We start from the raw sequence: 21,245 nt of genomic DNA, 5'->3' as shown, positions 1-21,245 counted from the left end.
CTATACTGCTATTAAACCAGATTACATATAAGGCAAGTGGAAAAAAAAGATATTTTAATAGTTATTTTCTTTCTTCCTGGTCACAACTTGACATTTCAGATGAAGAAGAGTTTTAGAAGTGAAAGAATATAGGAAAAGCATCTAGTGTTTTCCAATGTTTCACAGCAGACTAATTTAATAATCAGAAAAGTCATTGCTAAACCACTGCAGTGAAAAGGAATCAAGAATGGAAAAATGACAACACATATTAAGGAATGACAAAGAAATCCACAGCTACATCTTCCACTGCAAAGTCAACTGAATAACTTTTTAATACAGCTGTTTTCTTCTACAGCTGATTTCTATGACTCTTCCGACAAAGTTTTTTTTAAATAGTGTTTTATTGATGAAACTAAAACAGAATGAATAGCATTCTGAATGACCTAGTTGTATGATGCAGTGACTTGTTGAATATTTTCCACAAAACTTCTGCTTCTGAATGCACGTCACATACATAACTTTTTAATTAAAAAGTTTTCAGGGGGTGGGGAAGAGAGAGAAAAGAAGGATATCCTAATCAGAACAGAGAAAGATTTTTTTTTTCCTGGTTGTCTGTATATGAGAGCCAAGCATGCTCTTAGCTATCAGTGAACAACAAAGTAAATGCAAATCTCAAAAAAATTACTTAACAGTGTCAACAGACTGGCAACAATTAACAACTTGAATCCTAGATAAGAAACCAAGGAGACAGTCCCAGTAATAGAAATTCAAGGAAAGACAGTAAAGATGATGTACTTCATTACAAGATGAAAAATTGAATTATCCAGAGGTAGGAGAGCTGGACTCAGGCTACATGCATGCAGCCTGACCAGCCAAAAATAAGGGCTGCAGCCCTGAGGCAGGTGCATTCTCATTCACACATAGGCTGATGTCTTAAATTTAAGCCAAAAATTGGGAAACAGTGTCTTGTTATCTCTACCAGTCATCTTTCTAAAGACCTGAGATGAACAACAGAATATGGAAAAAAATTATGGGCCAGTAGATAAGTTAAATCAATATGTAAAGAGGATGTTTTGATGAAACAGAACCACTATCACACAATTCATATTACAGACATACTTAGTGTAAGCTGCGTTTATCTATCTGAAGCAGTTTAGTCACCTTCAACTCATCAAAAACTATTCATTGGTATCATTTCACATTCCAAGTAGTTTAACAACTCAGTTTTTATTCCTGGAAGAACCCCATGAAATAAATCAAAAAGAGAAGACTCTGTTTGAAGGTTTGTTAGATATACATAATCATAGCAATCAAGCATGAAGAAAAGAGAATAATCAATATGGTATTTAGTAGAGGAATCTTCCAAACTACGTTAAATTATTTTTATTTCCTTTTCTGAATCAAAACCAACTTACTTATCAAAACTGTATTGAGCCATTCTAGCAATGAAAGAGGCTTCTCCAACCACTTGAGCCATTCTGCCAAGAGCTTCGCCTGCTGCACATCTCAAAATAGGGTTAGGATTATCAAGGGCACCCATTACCAGCGTCAGAGCAGATTTGCGGACTTCTTCTGGTCCTAACGTGCTCTTATTCTCAGCTAAACCCTACATGAAAAAAATATGAAAAAAAACATTCTAAAGCAGGGGAGAAAGGGAAGATACAAGAGCAATTTTACTATATTTGAGATCTTAAATTAAAAATGATGCACTTTTACTTTCATTTAAATTTGTGGTCATTTATCCTAAAATATACTGGTTGAAAATATTTAAACTCTAAATCAACAACATAGTCTTATGTTTGCCAACACTTTACCTATTTCACATACAGGAAGACCTGTTGCACCAGTCTTTTTTATCAAACGTATTACAGTGCTACATGCACCCTAGCATTACTGAATCTGAGCTAGCTTTACACAGGATACCTCAGAAAAAAAGAGAAGCTTTAAAATCTAACTGCAACATCTCTTTTTGTCAGACAGGAAAACCACAGCTCAGTTATGTTTCTGCAAGAATCACTTAAATCGAAGACATTTTAGGTACATGAAAATATTTTTTTCTTAATAATCACACCTTTGCAAACATTTATACAGTCTGTTATATGAACATTCTACAGAACAATAACACTAAACACTGCTTCTGCAGCTTCTTTGGTTCCCATATTTCATTAATAGCACATCACCTTTCACTACAACTTTCAAGAAGTCTTTTACTTTGGGAAAAATAATCAAACACATGTAAAGTACAAACACTGCATTTATCTGTGGCTCTACCAGAGATTCTCGTTTTCTGTTCTGAAATCCTCATTTCAGCTCAGTTTTGACAATACTTTGGCCATTTGGTATGGCATGGGAAATTCCAGGCATCTGTCTCAGAATCTACTTTTCAACTTGTAGCAACATGGTTCACGTTTTTAAGAACAAAGCAAGGAAGAGGGGTGCTGTTTTGCCAATGTATTTTGCCCATCAACTAAGGACATGGAGCCCTGGTAACAATTAGCTTAAACTAGGCAGCCATTTTTTGTATGGCAAAAGTCAGACAAGAAAAAACTCATCCAATCTTTAATTACAGGCTGGCACTTCTATGAGGGTAGCTTCCTCAGCGCACAGGACTTAGTTGCTCTGAAGATGAACAAGGATGACAATGACAGATGTTGTCCGACAGACTCATGAACTGGAAACTATATAAAACAGTATCAGGAAAAAAAAAAAATGAGAAATGCCTTAAGAAACTTGACTAGTAGAAAGAAAATCCTACACTCTAAGACACCGTTCCACAGAGACCTGAGGCCATGCGAGACACTGAAACCATGTATTTCTCAGGAATATTATTTGTGACTTGCTGTCTAGCTTCCTGACTTGATAGCATGAGATTGGATTTCCAAGTATAGATAGAGAACACAGAGCTGTAACTGAAGTCAGTGGGACTGGACATAAGCATCTAGAATTCTATGCAGTATTAGGGAGTCTTAAGAAGAAAAAATTAAGACATCCAAAATGGAAACCCAAATCTATTTTTGTTTTTATTTCCATGAGCCTCATCTGCACAATACTCTATGACATGAGTGGGTTTTTGAGTATACATGACAAAGTACTTAAATCCACGATCCATGAGTACAGTGCAAATAAAACTACAGGATTGAAAAAGAAAAAAAAAAAGGATAGTCTGAATACTATAGAATGCTGACTACTTGAGCCTCATCTGTTCTCTGTACTGATACATGCAGACAAGAGCTCACGGTAATATCTGAAAAAAATTTAATTTTGGTATTTTCAAACTTTTGAATGTTAAGTGGAAACTTTAGCAATGTTCTTCTAACAGCCTTTTGTATCGAATACAAATCGATGAATCAAACTGCTGAGCTTTGGCATCCATTACAAGTTTACAACTTTTACCTTCAAGGCACTAAGAACAGCAGTAAAGATATTAAGCTGCACAGCTTGCTGGCGAACACCTTTAGCCTGCTTGACACATTCAGCAAAGTGATCCAACATCTGTAATCTAAAACAAAGGAAAGAACATAATTTAAGTGATATTCTTTCAAAATACAAACTAAAACTCAGCTGGTAAAAAAACGCACACAACGAGAGCCTTTTAAGTTCAGTCACAGAATTTATGCTTCAGGGGCTGCAGAAGGTATTCACTTCAGGTAGAAAGGGTAGAGTTATTCTGAACATCCCTTTGCTGGTTCTTTTAGCTTATCCACAAATGTTTACTATTCCTTTTGAAGAAAACACCAAGAGGAAGTGAGTCTTCAGATACATTTGGCTGTATAACTAGAAAGCTATGAGGACAAGAGTGGAAAAATACTGCCTCTCCACTACCATTCAAAATAGTGTTACCCTCCATATTCCTATTATTGTTCCTATTGTTTTCCTCATTTAACCTCCATTTTCACCCCATTCTAACCATGCCAGAAAGTGTTACTGGGAGGAGGAGTACTCCCTAGAAGATACTGAGAACAGGAGTATAATGATTAATCTGCTTTAACTACTCGGCAGTACTCCCAGCCAAATCTTTCCATAGCTAACAACAGATATAGATCAAGTTGAATTACTGCAAGCTGGCCCCAAGTCTATCCTGCACTTACTGCAAAATGAGATTGCTAAGAAAAAACTGTTCCCATCAGGATTGCACTGAAGGATAATTTTACTTTGAAATGCGTCTTCGAGCTGCTTTCACTCTGTGCTCAGTGACGAATTAGCTAAACTGAATGACAGAAGTAGTCCTGACAACTCATAACTCTGCAAAGGTAATGTGGAACACAAAGGAAAATAAGCTGAATTCCATTCCCTCTTTTTCATCATGCATAAAATCATTTGCTGAGTATAAATCAAATTATCTTACTCGTGGAAGCCAAATGAAATTCAACAGATGCTACTGCTATGTTTTCAAGCCTGATTTGGTTAATTGCAATGGATATTTTTGCAGGAAATTTTGGTTGCAGAGATATTACTACTGTTAAATGCAGTAAGAGAAGAGAAGAATCTAGTCTCCACCTCTGAACCCTAATCTTCAAAACTGATAAAACTGATGAAATCACCGTATTTCTAAACTGAGTAGACATATTCTGGAATCCTGAGACACAATGAACACCAAATACTGAACTCTGAATTTAAAGACAGTTGATATCAAAGTAGATTATTTCAAGGAAAAAAATCAAAACATAATACTACCCAGAGAACAAGGCATTAGATTCTGAAATTGAACACTGATGTAAACTGACCTATGTTTGTAAGAGACATGAGGAAAAACCACACCAAAGAGAGCCACAGACGCATCGATGACAGATACTCCTAAAGGAAGGGGACCAGGTACAGCTTCACCAGCAGGGATGCGCAAATAAATAGAAGACGGATCATGTTCCAAAGCACCACTTCCAGACGCACTGTTTGGCTGAAGCTGCAAAACGCCACATAATATGAATACCTCTGAATATACCTTCGCACTTAAAATTTGGAACTAGAGATAACCAAAATACGTATACAATAGCTTAGAACAACAAAACAGCTTACAAACGTCTGAATGCAACTGCAGTGTCCCCATGCATATGCACACTAGCATTTACAGGGCCAGCTAAATCCCGGAGGGTCAAAGCAGTTAACAGCTGGATAAATGCACAAACTATCACTCCTGGTAGTAAGAGATGGAAATTAGAGAAAAGCAGATTAATTCTGGTACTAATGGTAGCTTCCGAACCACTGACTACAAAGTGACATTTCAGAAAAAAGGTTATTCATTCACACTCTGTTTGAGCATTGAGTTACAATACAGTATATTACATGATCAGTTTTGGCTGTAATGATTCCCTACACAAAGATTTAGAAACAGTACTAAAATTACTAACATTCCTATCATCGTGAAAATACTTCCTAACCATCATTCTTTCAGGAAACACAATTAAACAATCATCTATTTTCTCTGAAGAAAAACTCATTTTCATAACTTGTTCATTATTTAATCATGAAACAAAATTAGACTCTAGTAGCTCTGTATTCTTCTTAAAAGATCAGAAAACAGAGCAAACATTTGTTCAGACCTCCATATCACTAAAAAATAACATCACCAAGCACAAGAGGATTCTGTGATGCACTACAGGGCTCCGGTTACCAACAGTGACACTGTTTTACAGGTTAGAGGTCGAAAAAGGAAAAAAAAAAAAAAAAAAAAGGAGGTGGGGGGAGGGAGGAGCATCCCAGAAAGCTCTGTGGATTGACGACTGTGCTGGAAGTCTACTATGTCCACCACAACAAACAAGGGAAGTTTATAAAACCCTTTTTCCCTTTGACATGCTGATCTTTTCTCAGAAAGTCTCCCCTTGGTTTCTCACACTTGTATCAGTCTTGGCTTTTGGATCTGCTCAATCAAGACAGCTGCCTTCTGACAAACCTTGCCATTATTAGATAGGCTGTGGCAGAAGAGGCGTTTTCAGCTCCCCGCTTCTTCTCACGCCAAGAAATTTCTGAGAACCTGAGTTGCAAAGTTTATGATGGCACAGTTCAGCAAATGCTCAGAACAGTTAGTTGTCTAGGGAATACAGTTCACTGAGAAATCAAAAATCAGAGCAGAATTATGACGACAGAGATAGGTTGGTGGGTATACCCAGATGGACAAACATTTTTTCCTCCATGTCATCAAATCCTGAAATATATGAGGGTAAAAGGCTTGAAAAGAGGCAGCCAGCCCCTTCCTAGTCATCACAAATTAGGAAAGCAAAGAGAAGGCTATTACATAGTTTAGGAAACTATCTGGTAACATTAACAAATTGTTCCCTATGTTACATTCCTTCTGCAAGGGCCATAAGAAAAATGATTAACTGGATCAACATTACCGGTTGATCTGAAAAATTTTATTAAGAGAGACCCCCATAGCAATACTTGCTTCCTTTTTTTAAATTTTCAATTCCTATGTTTCAAAGACTCACTTTTTTTTTTCAGAAGTGTAGCGAATTCCTTATAATGCCAACAAAATTGTGTCAACACTTCCAAATGAAAGGTAAGATTTCATACTACACCTATAAAACCAGTTAAATCTTGTTTTGCTATAACACCATTTGCAATACTGATATTTTGACAGCAGTTTCATTATAAAACATGTTAAGTGGAACTTATAGATTTTTTTGAACCAGGATAAATATAAGAGAACGACTGCTAGACTAGGAAGATCAGAGGGGGAGTGGGTAGTGTTGTTTTATTTTAAAGAAATTAGGTTAGTTCACTAACCACAACCATATGAGTAGCCTTACGCAATTTATCTCAGCTGTAGGCAGTTTTTAATCAAAACAGTTCACTGTAGATGGAAGGACTTACATCTAACAAACCTCTGAAATAAGACTAAAACCAAGGTGTGAAGCTTCAGTTTTAGAAGGCTTCCCCCCACACACACACCACACAGACAGATAATGCAGATAATTCATTATTCTTCTAGTTTTTTACTACCTGGTCTTCAATTGACTTATGATCCGTTTCCTGCAGCCAAGAGCCAAGAAGAACACTATCATCATAATGACAAAGAGACCTTAGGAGTGATGTGGTTGTATTAGCAGAGTTGTCTGTCAAAGTAAATTCTGCTACCAACTCTCGAAGAAGCGCATTAAATGATCCTAAAAGGACAGATATTAAAAAGAATCATTGCTGCTTCTTATCCAAAACATTTCAGCTAGTGATCAGAAGTTACAAATCAAAGCATGTACCATTACCTCGATTTTACAGGTAGCAAACAGACAGAGAAGTAAACCTGGCAAGACTAGAGTTGAGAGCAAGGCTTCAAACAGAACTCTGGGCTCCCAATTCCCAAATCAATGTTCTAAACAACAGATTGGGCCATCCTTTCCAGGATGACAATCCAGATTTTGCAAAAATTTGCTTGTCCACACGATCATGTAAATTTAATGAATTAAGGAAAACAAACAAAACCCAAAAAGCTAATCTGTCAGATCATGTCAGATCATGTGACGGTGCCTGGCAATTTAATAACAATAGCATAAATCTGTCTAATAGATCAAATCAGGTTAAAAAAAAAAAAATAAACAAACCAAAACGAAATCTTCATTCTCACATATGCCCTTTGAGTATACTAAGAAATAATGTTCTCTATCTTTTAAGTAACAATGATGTAAAACACCTAAATTGGATTTCAGAACATGATCTCCATACCTCTCAATCCTATAAATGGGACTGTAACTTTTATACTAAGTGTTACTCTAATATTTTGCAATATTCATACTCTGTAGTTATACTGTCAAGATGACATACAGAAGATAAAGAATATAGTACAACATTCTTGTAGTATATTCTTCCTAGTATTCTATTTTGAATCTTATATCTGCTTCAAAGGCAAGCACCAAAAATACATCAAAAAGGAGTAAGCAGAATTTTACTCTAATGAAAATTGTTAAAAATTTATGTACCTTCATATGTCTTCGGAGGTAATAAAGCCAATATATCATAAAGTCTTAAACGGACCATAGCTGCACTAGCTTTGAGATGAGCTCCATGGGCTTTAATTACTGATGGAATGCTATAGAATCAAAAGAGAAAAAGAGACAACCAGAAATATTGCAGTTACTGAAGAGTATTTTCAGATTTCTTTTCACAAGATATGCGTCTAGCCAAGACAAGAAAACAGTGTTCAGAGAACTACTCTGAGCAACATCAGTACATTTTCAGAAGTAATTGTATGGAGCAAACTTTTTTTTTTTAAAAACACACACTGCCGTAAATCAGAGACATACCTCCCCAGAAGAAACTCCTATTTTAATCCCGGGAGGGGGGGGGCACATGACCAAACCAGAAAACCCAACCCAAAACTGTGTTTTTTCTTTTATTCCGTAAAACATTTAAAGTCTTTTCATTAGTACATTTCATAGGAGGAGAGTGTATTGATTAACATCTAGTATACCAGTATCTTAGTTTTCTCATTTCTTGCACAAGGATAAGCAAATCATGAATTGAAAAGCTCACTGAACTGGAAATTCAAAACACAGTTAACTAAAGTTACTATGGCAGGCCCTTCAGCACAGGCTATGCAAGAATATACTTTTACAAAGCTACCGCCCATAAACACAATGCTCATAACAGTTTTTCTCAACATGGACAAGCAGCAACAGCACAGTACTAGGTCAGAATATGAATTAAAACAAGTTAGTTCTAGTATTTCAGGTCTGGGAAAGGACAAAAGTGAATAAAGAGCAAAAACTGCCTACTTACTGCGACATCATTGTCATGGCACATTCTATGGGTGTCATCAATTTCCTGATCACATCCTCAGTAAGGAGCTCAGGACAATGAGCAACAAAACTTCTCATAGCTAATAACAAAATAGTTTAAATTAAAATTTTACTGAAACAAACAAATACAAAGCATGAGCAAGATACAGATCCTAAGAGAATATCAAAAAAGCAGCAATTAAAAATGTTTATTCAAAGGCTGTGTGACATGTTCATAAAACTATATGCCAAAACCAGGTCACACTGATGAAAATCTGACACATCTTACTCATTTTCAAAGAAAGCAGGGAAGTTATGAGAGTTCTCTCTACAATACTTGGGATTGGGTTTTGGTTTACTGCGCACTTGTAATCCCGAAGTTTAAAATTCTTACCGCACAGAGCTCCAGCACGGCCTTCCAGTGTTACTTGCCAGGTAAAAGAATCTCCTCTTGCCTTCTCTGCTTCCAACTCCTTCAGAGAACGTGGAAACACGTTTCGCCATAGCAGCAACATCTTAGGCAGATGATACCGAACAACAGAAGGACCTATGCAAAAAAATAAAGTGACAGTACAATAAACACTCATATTTAACTAAGCGTGAAAAATCTGCCATGAAGGCTTTTGCTCTTTAAGCTATTTTTCTCTTATTTTACTTCTCTTCCTTTTCTCCCTATTTGAACAATGAAAAACAAAGGTAATTCTTTCTCATTTCAAGGTTGAAAGTGTGGCAAATAAATAGTATAGGTAAGTCTTTTTGTTGATATCAGTACTAAAAATAGGAAATAGGCAATTCTATACATTGTCATGTAATATGTAATCACTGCCAACTGTCTTTTAACTATCTTTTTATTCTGACTTCTAATTTTTTTTATATTACTATTTTGAAGGCAAGCTCTTTAGCCTATCCTAACTTGTTCATAAAATGAGTAGAAGAATAACTGACAGTTACTGATTATGCGACTAGTTTAATGGTCAAGTTTAAAGAAAACTTCTGAAAAAGCTTCAGAAGATCCAGTGCAAGTGCATTAAAAATATATTGGAGAAGGACAACCAAAATAGGGCTACACTGTTAGAAAAACATGACAATAAGCTGGCAAAAAAGAGACAATTTAGAGAAGCAAGATGAAACACAAAATGGTGTTTGCTGAGAGATCAAAATACTGCAGAATGCATCTGAACTTCATCATATTTTCCAGTATAAAAAAAACCTCAAACAAAAAAACCCCACTATTGCTGCAAAATTCAAGAGTATACTTGAAACCTCTCAAAATATAGCTTCTGGTATTTCTGTGATGGCAGACATGAACATGAGGATGGCTTTTTTGAAAGACAACTGGATGTCTTTTAAACTAATAACACTTCTAATCAGTACTGTTGCCTATCCAGAGGCACACATGCAACTTGATGGAATGCTCATTATGTTTTATTTACAGTCCATTTCTTCTGCACCACGGTATTAAGGAAGGAAGACTATGGGCAATTTTGCCCTTTTCATAGAATGACTAAAGGCTGGGTTTCTAAAAACAGAGCAGAATTTTTTTTTAGGTACAACACCTTCTACTATCCTTCAGCTTACATAAACACTAATACTTCACTTCTCCCCAGCATAAACAACACTGCTGAAATAAATGCACTAAAACTTTGTTTCCCTTGGTATAAATACTCTTGTGCTAGATACTGAACTGATTATATGTAGAGACCATTTGCCACAGTGGATAATCAGAAATGTTGGACAAGCATTAAAATAAACCAAAAAGCAACTGTTTTTACACACCTAAAGTCATAAGCGCTCCAAGTAAAAGCCATCCAGCTTGAGTCCGCTGCAAGGAGAGTCTGCTGTTCTGTGCAGCAGTTCGTAACAGATCCTCAGCAATACTGACCACCATCTGCACCAATGACAAAACCCAATGGATTTTAAAAATATAAATTAAGCCACTGCTAGCTACTGCTACACATCCACCCTTACAGACTATAAAGATGTTCTCAAATCATTTAAATTGACCTTCCATAAAGAATGAATGCAGATCACATTTCATGCAGATGATTAGTGTTTTACATATGACAATACAGACAGTAATATTCTCTTCAGCAATTATTCATTAATATGCCAAACAAGAATGCAAATTTGAAAAAGAGAGGGGAAAAAAGCTGGTATATATTGCAACTGAAATACTACAAACACACGCTCTGGCCATTGCTCTCTTGCTAGGCACAAGTTCAATTTCAATAATGCTTTCACTCGTTACCATGTCACACATTTTGCAAAGCTATTACTTCTAGATAAAAGGTATCTTTTAGTACGCTCACAGATGAAACACTCATTATCTCACCTTTCCTTTGGCGTGAGGAATACCTAAGGGGCACTGATGCACACCACCTAACAAAGCAGCCATTGCAAAACTGTAGCCACTAACAGCTTCAGGGGAGGTCTTCAGATTGTTGAGTCTTTCTGCACATCTATCTAAAAATGGAGTCAACTGAAAAGGCAATGCCACAGCTACACACCGCAAGCACCATGCGGCAGCAAGTCGAGCAGCCATGCTGGGATGAAGAAGAACTGAAGTTACTGTCTCCAACAGACCTATAGAAAATAGAATTTACAGTCTTAAAGTTATGATGTGCTTTTTAATATACGTAGACAAGTAAACTGAATCGATACAGACAGGCGACATGAAAGTTAAGAAAGTCAGAATTAAAGTACTTGAATTTTATGACTTGGCCTTTTTTTTTAAGGAAAGACAGAAGTATTATTAGCATTATGCTGCTCCACATCAGGTTTTACACTGACTTCTACTACTTGAACAACTGAAAAGAGACAGTAATCCTATATAAGGGAACAGGCACTGGATGACATGATTCCTACAATCCGCCCATCTTTTACACAGATTGCCAATAGCAGAGCAACAGTAACTGATCTTGGGTTTACTTCACATTGTGGACAAGCACATGCTATACATGTCACTGACTGCTGTACTCTGCTTTTGACACAGTGCCGTCTCCCCTGCACCAAGTTACCATCCTTCTACACTTTCCAAACCTCCATGCCTAGCTAATCCCGCTTTCTAACTGTGAGCTCTTCAGTCCAACTTCTCCACACCAACACCTTCCTTAGTCCAGACCTCTAACTTTGCAAACTCCTACTTCAAAGCCCCCAATGCTGCCTTATCTCTTGCTTTCTCTGTAGCTAGTGAACAACTTCTACCTGCTTACTTCATAGCAGCTAGAAGAAATAACACTGAGATACAGTCCCCTCTGTTCTTACAGGGCACAGCAGCCAGAAGGAATAAATACAAGCACAGTCTTCCCCACCCCATAGTTGGAGCAAAATCAGTATGAGAAGAATGTCATATGCATCAAGACAACAATCTACATAATGAAATGTCTAAAGGAGCTTGCCCTTCCATTGGAAAAAACACAGGTATCCACAAACTGAAAAAACTTAAAACTGCAACACTACAGTATAAACATGGACTCAGATGGTAAAACAAACAAGAAGAAAATCCCACACAAACGTTAGTCAACTTAAGCCAGATAACTAGCTTTTTAAAATGGGACTATTCACAGCTTCATCTTGACAAAATACTCTTAACCTTCCCACAGAAATCTGATATCTGAAGGCAATACAGCTTTCTAGGAGCAAATATTTCAGACATTATACAGCAAACAATGTATTTCCAATAAAACCATTATCGGAAACAAATCAATGCTAAAAATCACAACTTTACAACTTTACTCACCCTAAAAAAGAGCTTCAGGCAGACTTTGATCAAAATAGTTGCTTAATACTTGTCAAACTTGAACTAAAATTAGGGTACTAAACACATTGAGCTGGACAAACGTAGCTACCTGGAGTACTACAGGGAGTGTCAGTTCCATCAATTTATTTCTTACATATTAATTTATTATTTAACTAGATTTAATGATATTTCATATTCATTGCTCAAATGTCTCATTTATTCTATTTAAATTTATTTGCATACCAATAGAGGGTTCTTGAATAAGAGGAGAGGCAGTGGCATTCAGACTCTGAACTAGACTACCCAGTTCCTGGAGGGCACACACCATCACATGCTGGCTTGCAGCTACATCAGCAGCTCCTGATTTATTTTCACTGTTAGCATCATTCACTACTGCTTCTGCAGAAAAGAAAACAAAAGTATCTTGCTTAACTACCATTTGAATCACACCTGAACATATACAGGATAGAAAGGGACAGTTTAGTTTTGACGTCAACCCTACGTTAAAACAAAACCACAAGTTTAGTCAGTGTGAACTCGCAAAGCAAACACATTCTGAAGAGAAATAGTTTTACAGCTATCAGCCAAACAGAATCATCCAAAGACCATGAAAAACAGATGCCCAGCAGTTACTATGGATGGCAGTGCACTCAGAGGTAGGATTAATAGTATAACACAACAAAAGCAGGTACACACATATACAGCATGTGTGTATTGTATCTATGCACAGTAACTAAAAATACCATCTTGACATACCTAGGTTTTGCATACAAATTTGCATGCATATATATGGAACTACAAAAAAAAAAAACCAAACCACCCAGACCTTCAGTAAATAATTAACACAACCTCTAATCATCTTAAAGTTATCCAATTAAGTTCCTAGATCCCACTGTAGGTTCTTTCTCCTACACAATATCCCAGAAGCAGCAACCGTCACTTCAAAGAAAAGGGACTTCAGTATCAGCTTAATATTTATATGTCTACTACAGTACAAATTTAGAAAATCATCCCCCTTATATGAAGGGAAGCGATCATTACCAATTAAAAATCCTTTCAATTTATCATCAAATTCATCAGAAATGCTCAAAAAATGAAACAGTTCTTCCGATCATCCAAATACATAATGGAATTTCCTGCAACTCTGACAAGGTGGCAGGAGGAGAAATTTCTGCAACTGCTTAATCTCAGAAGCAGCATTTCCAATAGACTTATTTTCCTGGAAGTAATACTTATTGTAATCAGAACCCGTTTAAGATTCCATATCTACCCTATAAAAAAATAGTTACGAGAAGAACCTGAAAAAGTTTCAAAATCAATTCCATTTCCATATGTTAAACATTACTTTAAACTCAAATTAGATAGCAGCAGAAAAGCAGAAGAAACATGTTTGGTAAATGCGTTGTTGTGCAATTCCAGTTTACTTTCTCAATCTCCAGCTTGAATTAACTCATTTCATAAGAAACAAATGCCAACACAGTTTTGTCAGTCCTCTTAGTGATTACATATTCTGCAAAGTTCTGCAAAGGGGCCACATTTTTCTTCTCTAATTCCAGTCTTCAGATTACACCTTTATTTGTCACCTGTAAAGTCCAATTGGATATCAGTATGGATATTAGTGGGGGATACACAAGGACCTACAAGATCCTGACCTACAGGATCTTCAAGACTGGTAGTAAAGAACTCTGCGTGACTTTCAATACAACCTATCCCAAGATAGGTTGCAAACGCATACTTTTTTCCCCACTTCCATTCTAAGCAAATGCAATGTCAAAAGCTATCACAGGATGACAAGCCAGTTTTACACAATCACTTTTCAAGTAGAACTTACATTTTGGATATCATATTTCAAACAGAAAGTAGCTGAGTTATCTTTTACCATAACAACAAAATTGCTCCTCACTGTAGAAGAAAGCTGAAAAACGGCTGACCCAGTATAATGACAGTAACTTTCAACTGGTCTCAAATAAAGAAAAATGGTTCTCACCCACTGCCTTCATTTGTTTACCAATAGCTTGACAGATATCTTTGGCAGCTGCAATCTGTGCTTTCTCCCCAAGTAAGCTGCCCACAGTTGCTCTCAGGATAAAGGACACGCATCTTCGAGAGTAAACTGCCTCCACGTGGGTCTGAGTTGCACGAGGATGGGAGACCAGATCAAGTACGTGCGACAAAAACGTAGCAAAGTTGCGCTCCAACCACTGACCTCCTAATGTTGTAACAAAGACAACGTAGGCCTGCAAATTCAGAAGTTACATACAGATCCAATTAAAACAGAAACAAAGGACTATATTCAGTCACCAAAGACTAAAGACTACAGTTATGCATAATGCAGTACAGTAGCAATACCAGTTAGTAATAAGCAACCCTAATGATGCTAAGCAGGATGAATCAATCCAAGCGCCAGGTCTTTGTTGTTGAAACTAAACTGTTTCCAGTGCCAAGAATAGCTCCTGTACTGCTACACATACTGTGAAGTGCAAAATACTCTTTGGATGACAGCAAGAAAACCCAGTCCATTGCTCTAAATGTGTCTCTTTTTAAAAATTTTAAGAACATAATGTCAATAACAGCAGCAACATGAACGTGTTCTAATTCACAATGAAGACCGGGCATTTTTGCCAAGTTCACCTGAAAAAGGCTGAGAAAAATAAAAGGGTTTCACAAAATACCCTACGATCAAAAAAATCTAGATTCTGGCAAGTTACTGCAGTGTATTGAAATATATGTCAGAGCGAGAATGCCTAAATTTGAAGAGATGCTGCTGCCACCTTTCTCTATCAGACAAGTGGAGCTTCCACATTCAGCCGATTTCATCTACTCGAGACAGACATATGGAGAGAAGAAACATAGTTTAAGAAATCAGGGCCACAAACTTTACCCAGCAGCTGAAAAGAGAGCCAGTACATATAAAAGGACAACAGTGTGTCCTCCCTAAAAAGAAATAAAATTTAAATACGGAGCTGAAGTCTTTAACATACTATGTTTTCAAATATTTTTGCAAGTTAATCCCTCTTAATATACGCTGATCAAATAAGCTTTCCTTAGCACATATTTTAATCTATTGTTACTGCACATCAATAATCAAAGAAAGTAGCTTAGGTGAATGACACCACATGTACGTCTCACAAAACAGGTGAGTCAAAGTAGACTTGTAAGTTAACTTATAAATGAATAAAGTGGGTATTTTTCCTACTAAAAGGGTTACAATTATGTAGAAATGTTACTTTATTAAAAAAATTTAAAAAATAGGGCTTATGACAAACCTGGGTAACACCGACTCGCACTTCCCTATTGACAGATCCTCCTACTTTTAACATCTCTCCACCACTCTTTAGGAAACCAGATCCTCCTCGTAGAAATCCTGTGGCCATGAGCTCCAAGACCTCCTCAAGCGTGGCTCTCTTCACATTCTGTCGCATCACTTTTGCAAAAAGAAAACTAATCATTTAATCCCAAAGTTCCAACCAATACAAGCAATGATCTTGAAACCAGACTTATCAATTCAAAACTGTCTTGCAAACATAAATCTAACATTTCAGATAACAGCTTGTTTTCACGCTTAAAAAATAAGCTACTTTTGCCACATGGTTTTTGATAGTTTGCTCTCTCTTTCTTTGTATGACTACGACAGAGATTCAGCACTCTTTACTCTTTTTAGCTTAGAGTTTATAAAACCAAACAATCCACCTACAAGCTTCCATCTACCAGAACAATAATGTATCGTGCAACACTGTCATGTTAACACAGTACTGAAGGTGCAGTTTGTCTATTTGGAAATGGAATCCAGAAGGACTTATACCTGTTGCTTGTTTTGGTATCAGTGCTGTAGCCATGACCGTTCCCAAAAGCTTTGACACTGCAACTCGCACACCATAGTTTGAGTTTTCCAGAGCCTTAAAGCACAGCGTTGCAACATTCTCTAGTTCAGCTGTCCACATAAACACCGCTTCATTCTGTAATTCCAGCAGACACTGTAGGAAAAAAAGACTTGCTGAGCACCAATGGAAACCATTCTTACCTTTTATCTAAGTATCAGTGTAATTGTCAGGTTTATTCAGCAAATATTTTAATATGAATATTTTAAGAGTTAATTTCCCCCCACACACACTCTACCATTCACCCAGTAACTTAGCTGAGTAAAGAATCAGAAGACTCATGGAATAGGTTAATACATAAATAAAAATTAAAAGAGGAAAGCACAACAAAAGAACTATGTGACAAAAAACCTCTCCCACTGAGGCTCACAGCTAATATATTCTATCTCATATTTGTTTAAGAAGTGGGGAAGACAGTATTACAGTACCTTTGTTTACATGAAATAAGTCAAATGTCTGAGCCTTCAGTGTAAACTAGTAACGACTTACCTTGCCCAAGTAATTATCAAATTTCCTATCATAAACAACAGGTCACAGTTCAACTGCAGGTACTTCAGTCACAGCACAAGAATTTCTAGGACTGGTGAGAAACACACCCACCTTAGCCACTGCGCATCGCACAGCCATAGATCTGTCCGTCAACAGAGATCGGGCATTCTTATAAATATCACGGTGACAAGAAGCTGCTGCTCCTCCAAGTCCATTTAGGACTTTCTGTAAACTCATCAGAATTTCACTGCGGCCCTGAGACTGCATGCACACACACACAAAAAAACATTTATGCAAAAATGTGGACACAGTACTTATAGCAAAAACCAGGTGCATAATTCTGTATTTTCCTGCTTCTGCGCAGGAATATTTTTGGAAACATTGATAATATAGTTCACTGAAGTCATATACAACTGACATCTAGCTGGTTTTGGAAAACAGTAAGCACTATATACAGCTTTACTGAAACTGCCTCAGTTGTCACATAAATTAAGATCAGCCCACGCAATCCAACAAACTGGCCCTAGACAAGATGCTTCTGTCCTGCCCCACCATTTGTCTGCTGCAGCCTCGGGAAAAAAGAAAAAACAGTTGATATGAGAGAACAGGAAGCCCAAGTAGTCAACAGCTTCCTACTATACCTGCACACAAGCAGGTACTTACAGCTGGAGGGCACAAAAAAACAAAAACAAAAAATCACACAGGTATGACAACACAGCCGAAGAAAACAGCTGCCAGGACAAGATCCACACAATCAGTACTCCTTCCAATTTGTCATAGGTTTTAAAACAAAAACAAAAACCACCAAAAAAAACCCCAACAAACAAAAACCCAACAGAGCTATTTGCGTCAAATCAGACCCACGGACAGCCCAGGACACAGTCTCTCAATATTATGACACACTCTCTCTTTTCAGGGCACAATGTATCCTGCTCACATGCAGAGTAACATCTTTGTTGCAAAACTTAAGTGTTTATTATTCATTTTTAAACAACTGAATGTTTACTCAGGGTACATGGGCAGAAATCCTAACGCAGTAGTTGTATGTACCATTTCTAACCATTTTGCAATTTTAATTACTGATGCCACTATGAAGCAACTACTATTATATTCATATGACAAAACTCTAAATACGCTGCAGTAAAAATACATGCACATGTTTAACTTGACACTAACTATGTAAGTGATTTGCATTTTTCTAGGTAGAAGGCAAACAATCCAGGCATTTTGGCAAACATCTTTGGACAAAGCAGGTTTCAGTTTAAATGGAATCAAGACCACATATATAAAATCATCTGAAACTTACCTCTGCACTTTTCAGAGACTTTAAAAGATTATTCACTGTTTCTGGAAAAGAACTACCCAGCATTCTGCCCATTTTTTCATAAAATGCTCCAACACATGCCACAGCAGCCCTATGAAAAAAGACATTAAACCATGTACTCTTTTTCTGTATCATCTAAATGAAGACAAATACTTAAATAGAAATGTATGTTTTAATCATCGATGAATAAAAATCTATTTATTATCCACTAGTTATACTGTCTGTTTAACAACGTGCATTTAAATCATTTTTCTTGTTTACCAAAAAAGTAACAGAAAAGTTATTAGCTTCTAAGAACACAAATGTATTTGAGCAGGTATTATTACAGGATCTACACACAGAGTGAAAAATTCTGGAGAATACAAGTATATGCTGAAATCTCAGCAAGATTAGGGTTTTGTGTTTCAATAAACTGTCTCTTTTCCAAGCACCTGCAAGATAACCCCTACCCTTTAATATATCCTGACACATTTTTGTAGATACTGAATGATGGGGTTTTTCCAAGCCTAAGAACTTAAAATGCATAAATTATTGCATAACACACAAAAAAAAATTATAGGCACTGTAAAAATCACTGGATCCATAAACAGTTACATACACGTTTTCCTTGCCCTGCCATTTGAGATTAGGAATATTTTAAGTAACACTGTACTACAGTTATATACACAAATTGCTCCAGGACAGTCACAGAAGCAGCTCCTGAACACATGCACTTTTTCATCACAAAGGAAAAAGGGGTTTTTTTTAAGCCTGAAATTCTTGGGTAAATGACTTTTTAGCAAAGCTATCTGTTACAAACTCATTACAACCTACCCTTTAACAGGCATGTCTCCTACACAATTCTTCTACACAAACACTAAAAACTGAAGTTTGAAATCATACAGTAAAAGACCTTCTGGACTACCACTTGAGTGGGCAGCGTAAGTTTCAGAGCTTGTTATAGTACAAAACCCTTCCCACTTCTATAAGCTCCTCACAGAGTTGCAACAGCTTCAAATAAAAGGAGTACAGTACCTGCCCAAATGGTGACTATTTCAGATTTTATTGTTAAACCCTATTGTTATGACAGTGTCTGAAGGCAAGCCCAAATTGGGGTTCACTAGATGCTGTGAACATATGAAGCAGTATGTGTGGAAAAGTACTAAAAACAGTTTCAGCGGAAGCTGTTTGTAGCATCAACCAAATTCCTACCAGTGAGACTACTCCTCTAAGTAAAGACGAACTGGATCACACACACATGCACACACACATCCAAGTATACAGACTCTGAGAGACTTGTGTGGTATATCACACTAGGGGAATATAAACAGGCAACCTTTGATGAGGAAAAAAAAACTTGAACATTTGGTTACAATTCTCTGGGCATAGATAATGCTCTTGTTTGACAATCTGCAGGTTCCATCTTAAATGGGGTACCTGAGCGCAATCAGCAATAATCCCACTGGTGGCATCTCTTCATTGCATTACTTCATCAACTGTTATCCTCTCCATGACATAAGCATGTGAAGAAACATAAGGTAGTCCCTTGCCTAGAGGAAAGCATCTCACTTTCAGATAGCCATGTATGTGTCACCTTTGAGTCCTGCCCTCCACAATCTCAATCCTGCTCTTTTCTCTGCTGTATCAAGCATATGCAAACTCCAAATAAGCATGCAAGATATAAGTAAACATAATGTGCACATATACAGGCAGATTTTTCTGTAATATCCAGGACTACTTTGCTTAAAAATCATTCCCCTTTCCCTAATAATATTAAACATACAGTTTTGTGGGCAGGTAGGCTGCAGTATCATCTTTGCTCTTGATGATATCATTACACTTGTCAAGTGTCTGAAAAACAGTAAATGTGTCTCCAATGCTGTAGAGAGCAGCAAGATTTTTTGCTAGTAGTTTTCGCGTAGGTGGCCCAGGGGAACTGCTGATGAGTCCTGTTAGCTGTTCTACAAGTTTCTTCTGTTTTTCCTTGACATCTGTCTGTGAAGGGACCAAAAATAAATAAAATAAGAAAAGTCATTTAATTCTGTGTTTTGCCTCCAACACGCAGAAAAACCTCCAAGAGACTGAAGTAAATCTTATACCACTCCCACTTGTATGTAATTCATCCAATTGCTTGTCTCACAGAGATTTGAGATACATTCAATGACAGCAGACAGATGCTAAATGCTCAGAATTAGCTGCTACCCTATTTAATTTTTACTTTTTTAAAATACTTACTAAAAATACAGTAACACCTGCCTAGAATGTCTTTTAATCCTCTTTACCATCAAGAATCCCTACTCTGGGAGGGAAGGTTTTGCCTTCCAAATATTTACGACAATGAAGAACTCAAACCAAGCTATGTGTTATATGACAGAGAGTCATATTGACTGCCTACAATTAAACACTTAAAAGCTACGAACTAATACAGAGGCTCTTCAGGCTGAATCTGAAGTCATACAGTTATCACTTAGCCATTACCTGTCACCTTTCTCTAGCATGAAATTAATACAAATGTTTTAGAAAGATGGTGGGAAAAAACATTAAATTACCTTGTTAGCAGCTACCAGCACTTTATCCAAAAATCTTAACCACTCAAAGATAAAGACTGGTCTCTTTGCTTCTGTGATTTGAGCTAATGCTTCCTCATTCAGTAACAAACTATGAGCCAGCTCCATAACTGGTTAAATTGCAGTTTTATTGTAAATTCGTGTAGCAACTCTAAAATAAAAATGTAAATATTAGTATAAAGTATAGTACAACAGTACAAAGCTTTGAAAGTCAAATGAAAATATGAAGATGAAATCTATAGATTATAGTATCATGGTTCCAGCCTGCTTGGACTTCTCTTAGCTAAGCAGTCCCACATAAAAACTACTCACATATTTACAATTGAGTACATCCATTAGTATTTCAGGGAACAGAGTTGTTAATTGTAAAAAGAGCACCTACAGGCAACTTCAGGGTGCTAACTCTTAGCCAAGAAACTTATACTGAAGTCCCTGTTTAAAGGAAAAAAAACCACACAAAAGAGGTAAAGGAGTCATCTCACTGTCTCTTACATAAATCAGAATAAGGATTGCCCCTAATCAAGACACTTGACCACACTCCTGAAGCTTGGGCATGAACCTGGCCACCTTCTCAACACCTTCAAC

The 21,245-nt window shown here is 36.9% G+C and overlaps 1 protein-coding gene across 2 annotated transcripts in view; it reads right to left on the bottom strand.

Moving 5' to 3' along the window:
• The window catches only part of HEATR5B (HEAT repeat containing 5B), a 56,191-nt gene extending 35,423 nt beyond the window's left edge, over nt 1-20,768 (bottom strand). Inside the window, exons 1-17 of one of the 2 annotated variants that reach the window (XM_050894065.1) lie at nt 20,643-20,768; nt 19,877-20,088; nt 18,097-18,205; nt 16,902-17,051; nt 16,220-16,397; nt 15,690-15,847; nt 14,411-14,660; nt 12,667-12,822; nt 11,017-11,267; nt 10,461-10,572; nt 9,079-9,231; nt 8,686-8,785; nt 7,887-7,996; nt 6,916-7,079; nt 4,704-4,879; nt 3,373-3,478; nt 1,395-1,585 (exon numbers count right to left, since the gene is read on the bottom strand). In XM_050894065.1, coding sequence (XP_050750022.1) covers nt 1,395-1,585; nt 3,373-3,478; nt 4,704-4,879; nt 6,916-7,079; nt 7,887-7,996; nt 8,686-8,785; nt 9,079-9,231; nt 10,461-10,572; nt 11,017-11,267; nt 12,667-12,822; nt 14,411-14,660; nt 15,690-15,847; nt 16,220-16,397; nt 16,902-17,051; nt 18,097-18,205; nt 19,877-20,088; nt 20,643-20,768 — 2,702 coding nt within the window. The remainder of the gene's footprint in view (nt 1-1,394; nt 1,586-3,372; nt 3,479-4,703; nt 4,880-6,915; nt 7,080-7,886; nt 7,997-8,685; nt 8,786-9,078; nt 9,232-10,460; nt 10,573-11,016; nt 11,268-12,666; nt 12,823-14,410; nt 14,661-15,689; nt 15,848-16,219; nt 16,398-16,901; nt 17,052-18,096; nt 18,206-19,876; nt 20,089-20,642) is intronic. The other variant, XM_050894063.1, reaches the window with a different exon arrangement.
• Between the last annotated feature and the right edge of the window lie 477 nt (nt 20,769-21,245).

The sequence above is a fragment of the Gymnogyps californianus genome, chromosome 3 (assembly GCF_018139145.2).
Source record: "Gymnogyps californianus isolate 813 chromosome 3, ASM1813914v2, whole genome shotgun sequence".
Taxonomy (NCBI): domain Eukaryota; kingdom Metazoa; phylum Chordata; class Aves; order Accipitriformes; family Cathartidae; genus Gymnogyps; species Gymnogyps californianus.
This window is presented reverse-complemented; position numbering and strand designations above follow the sequence as displayed.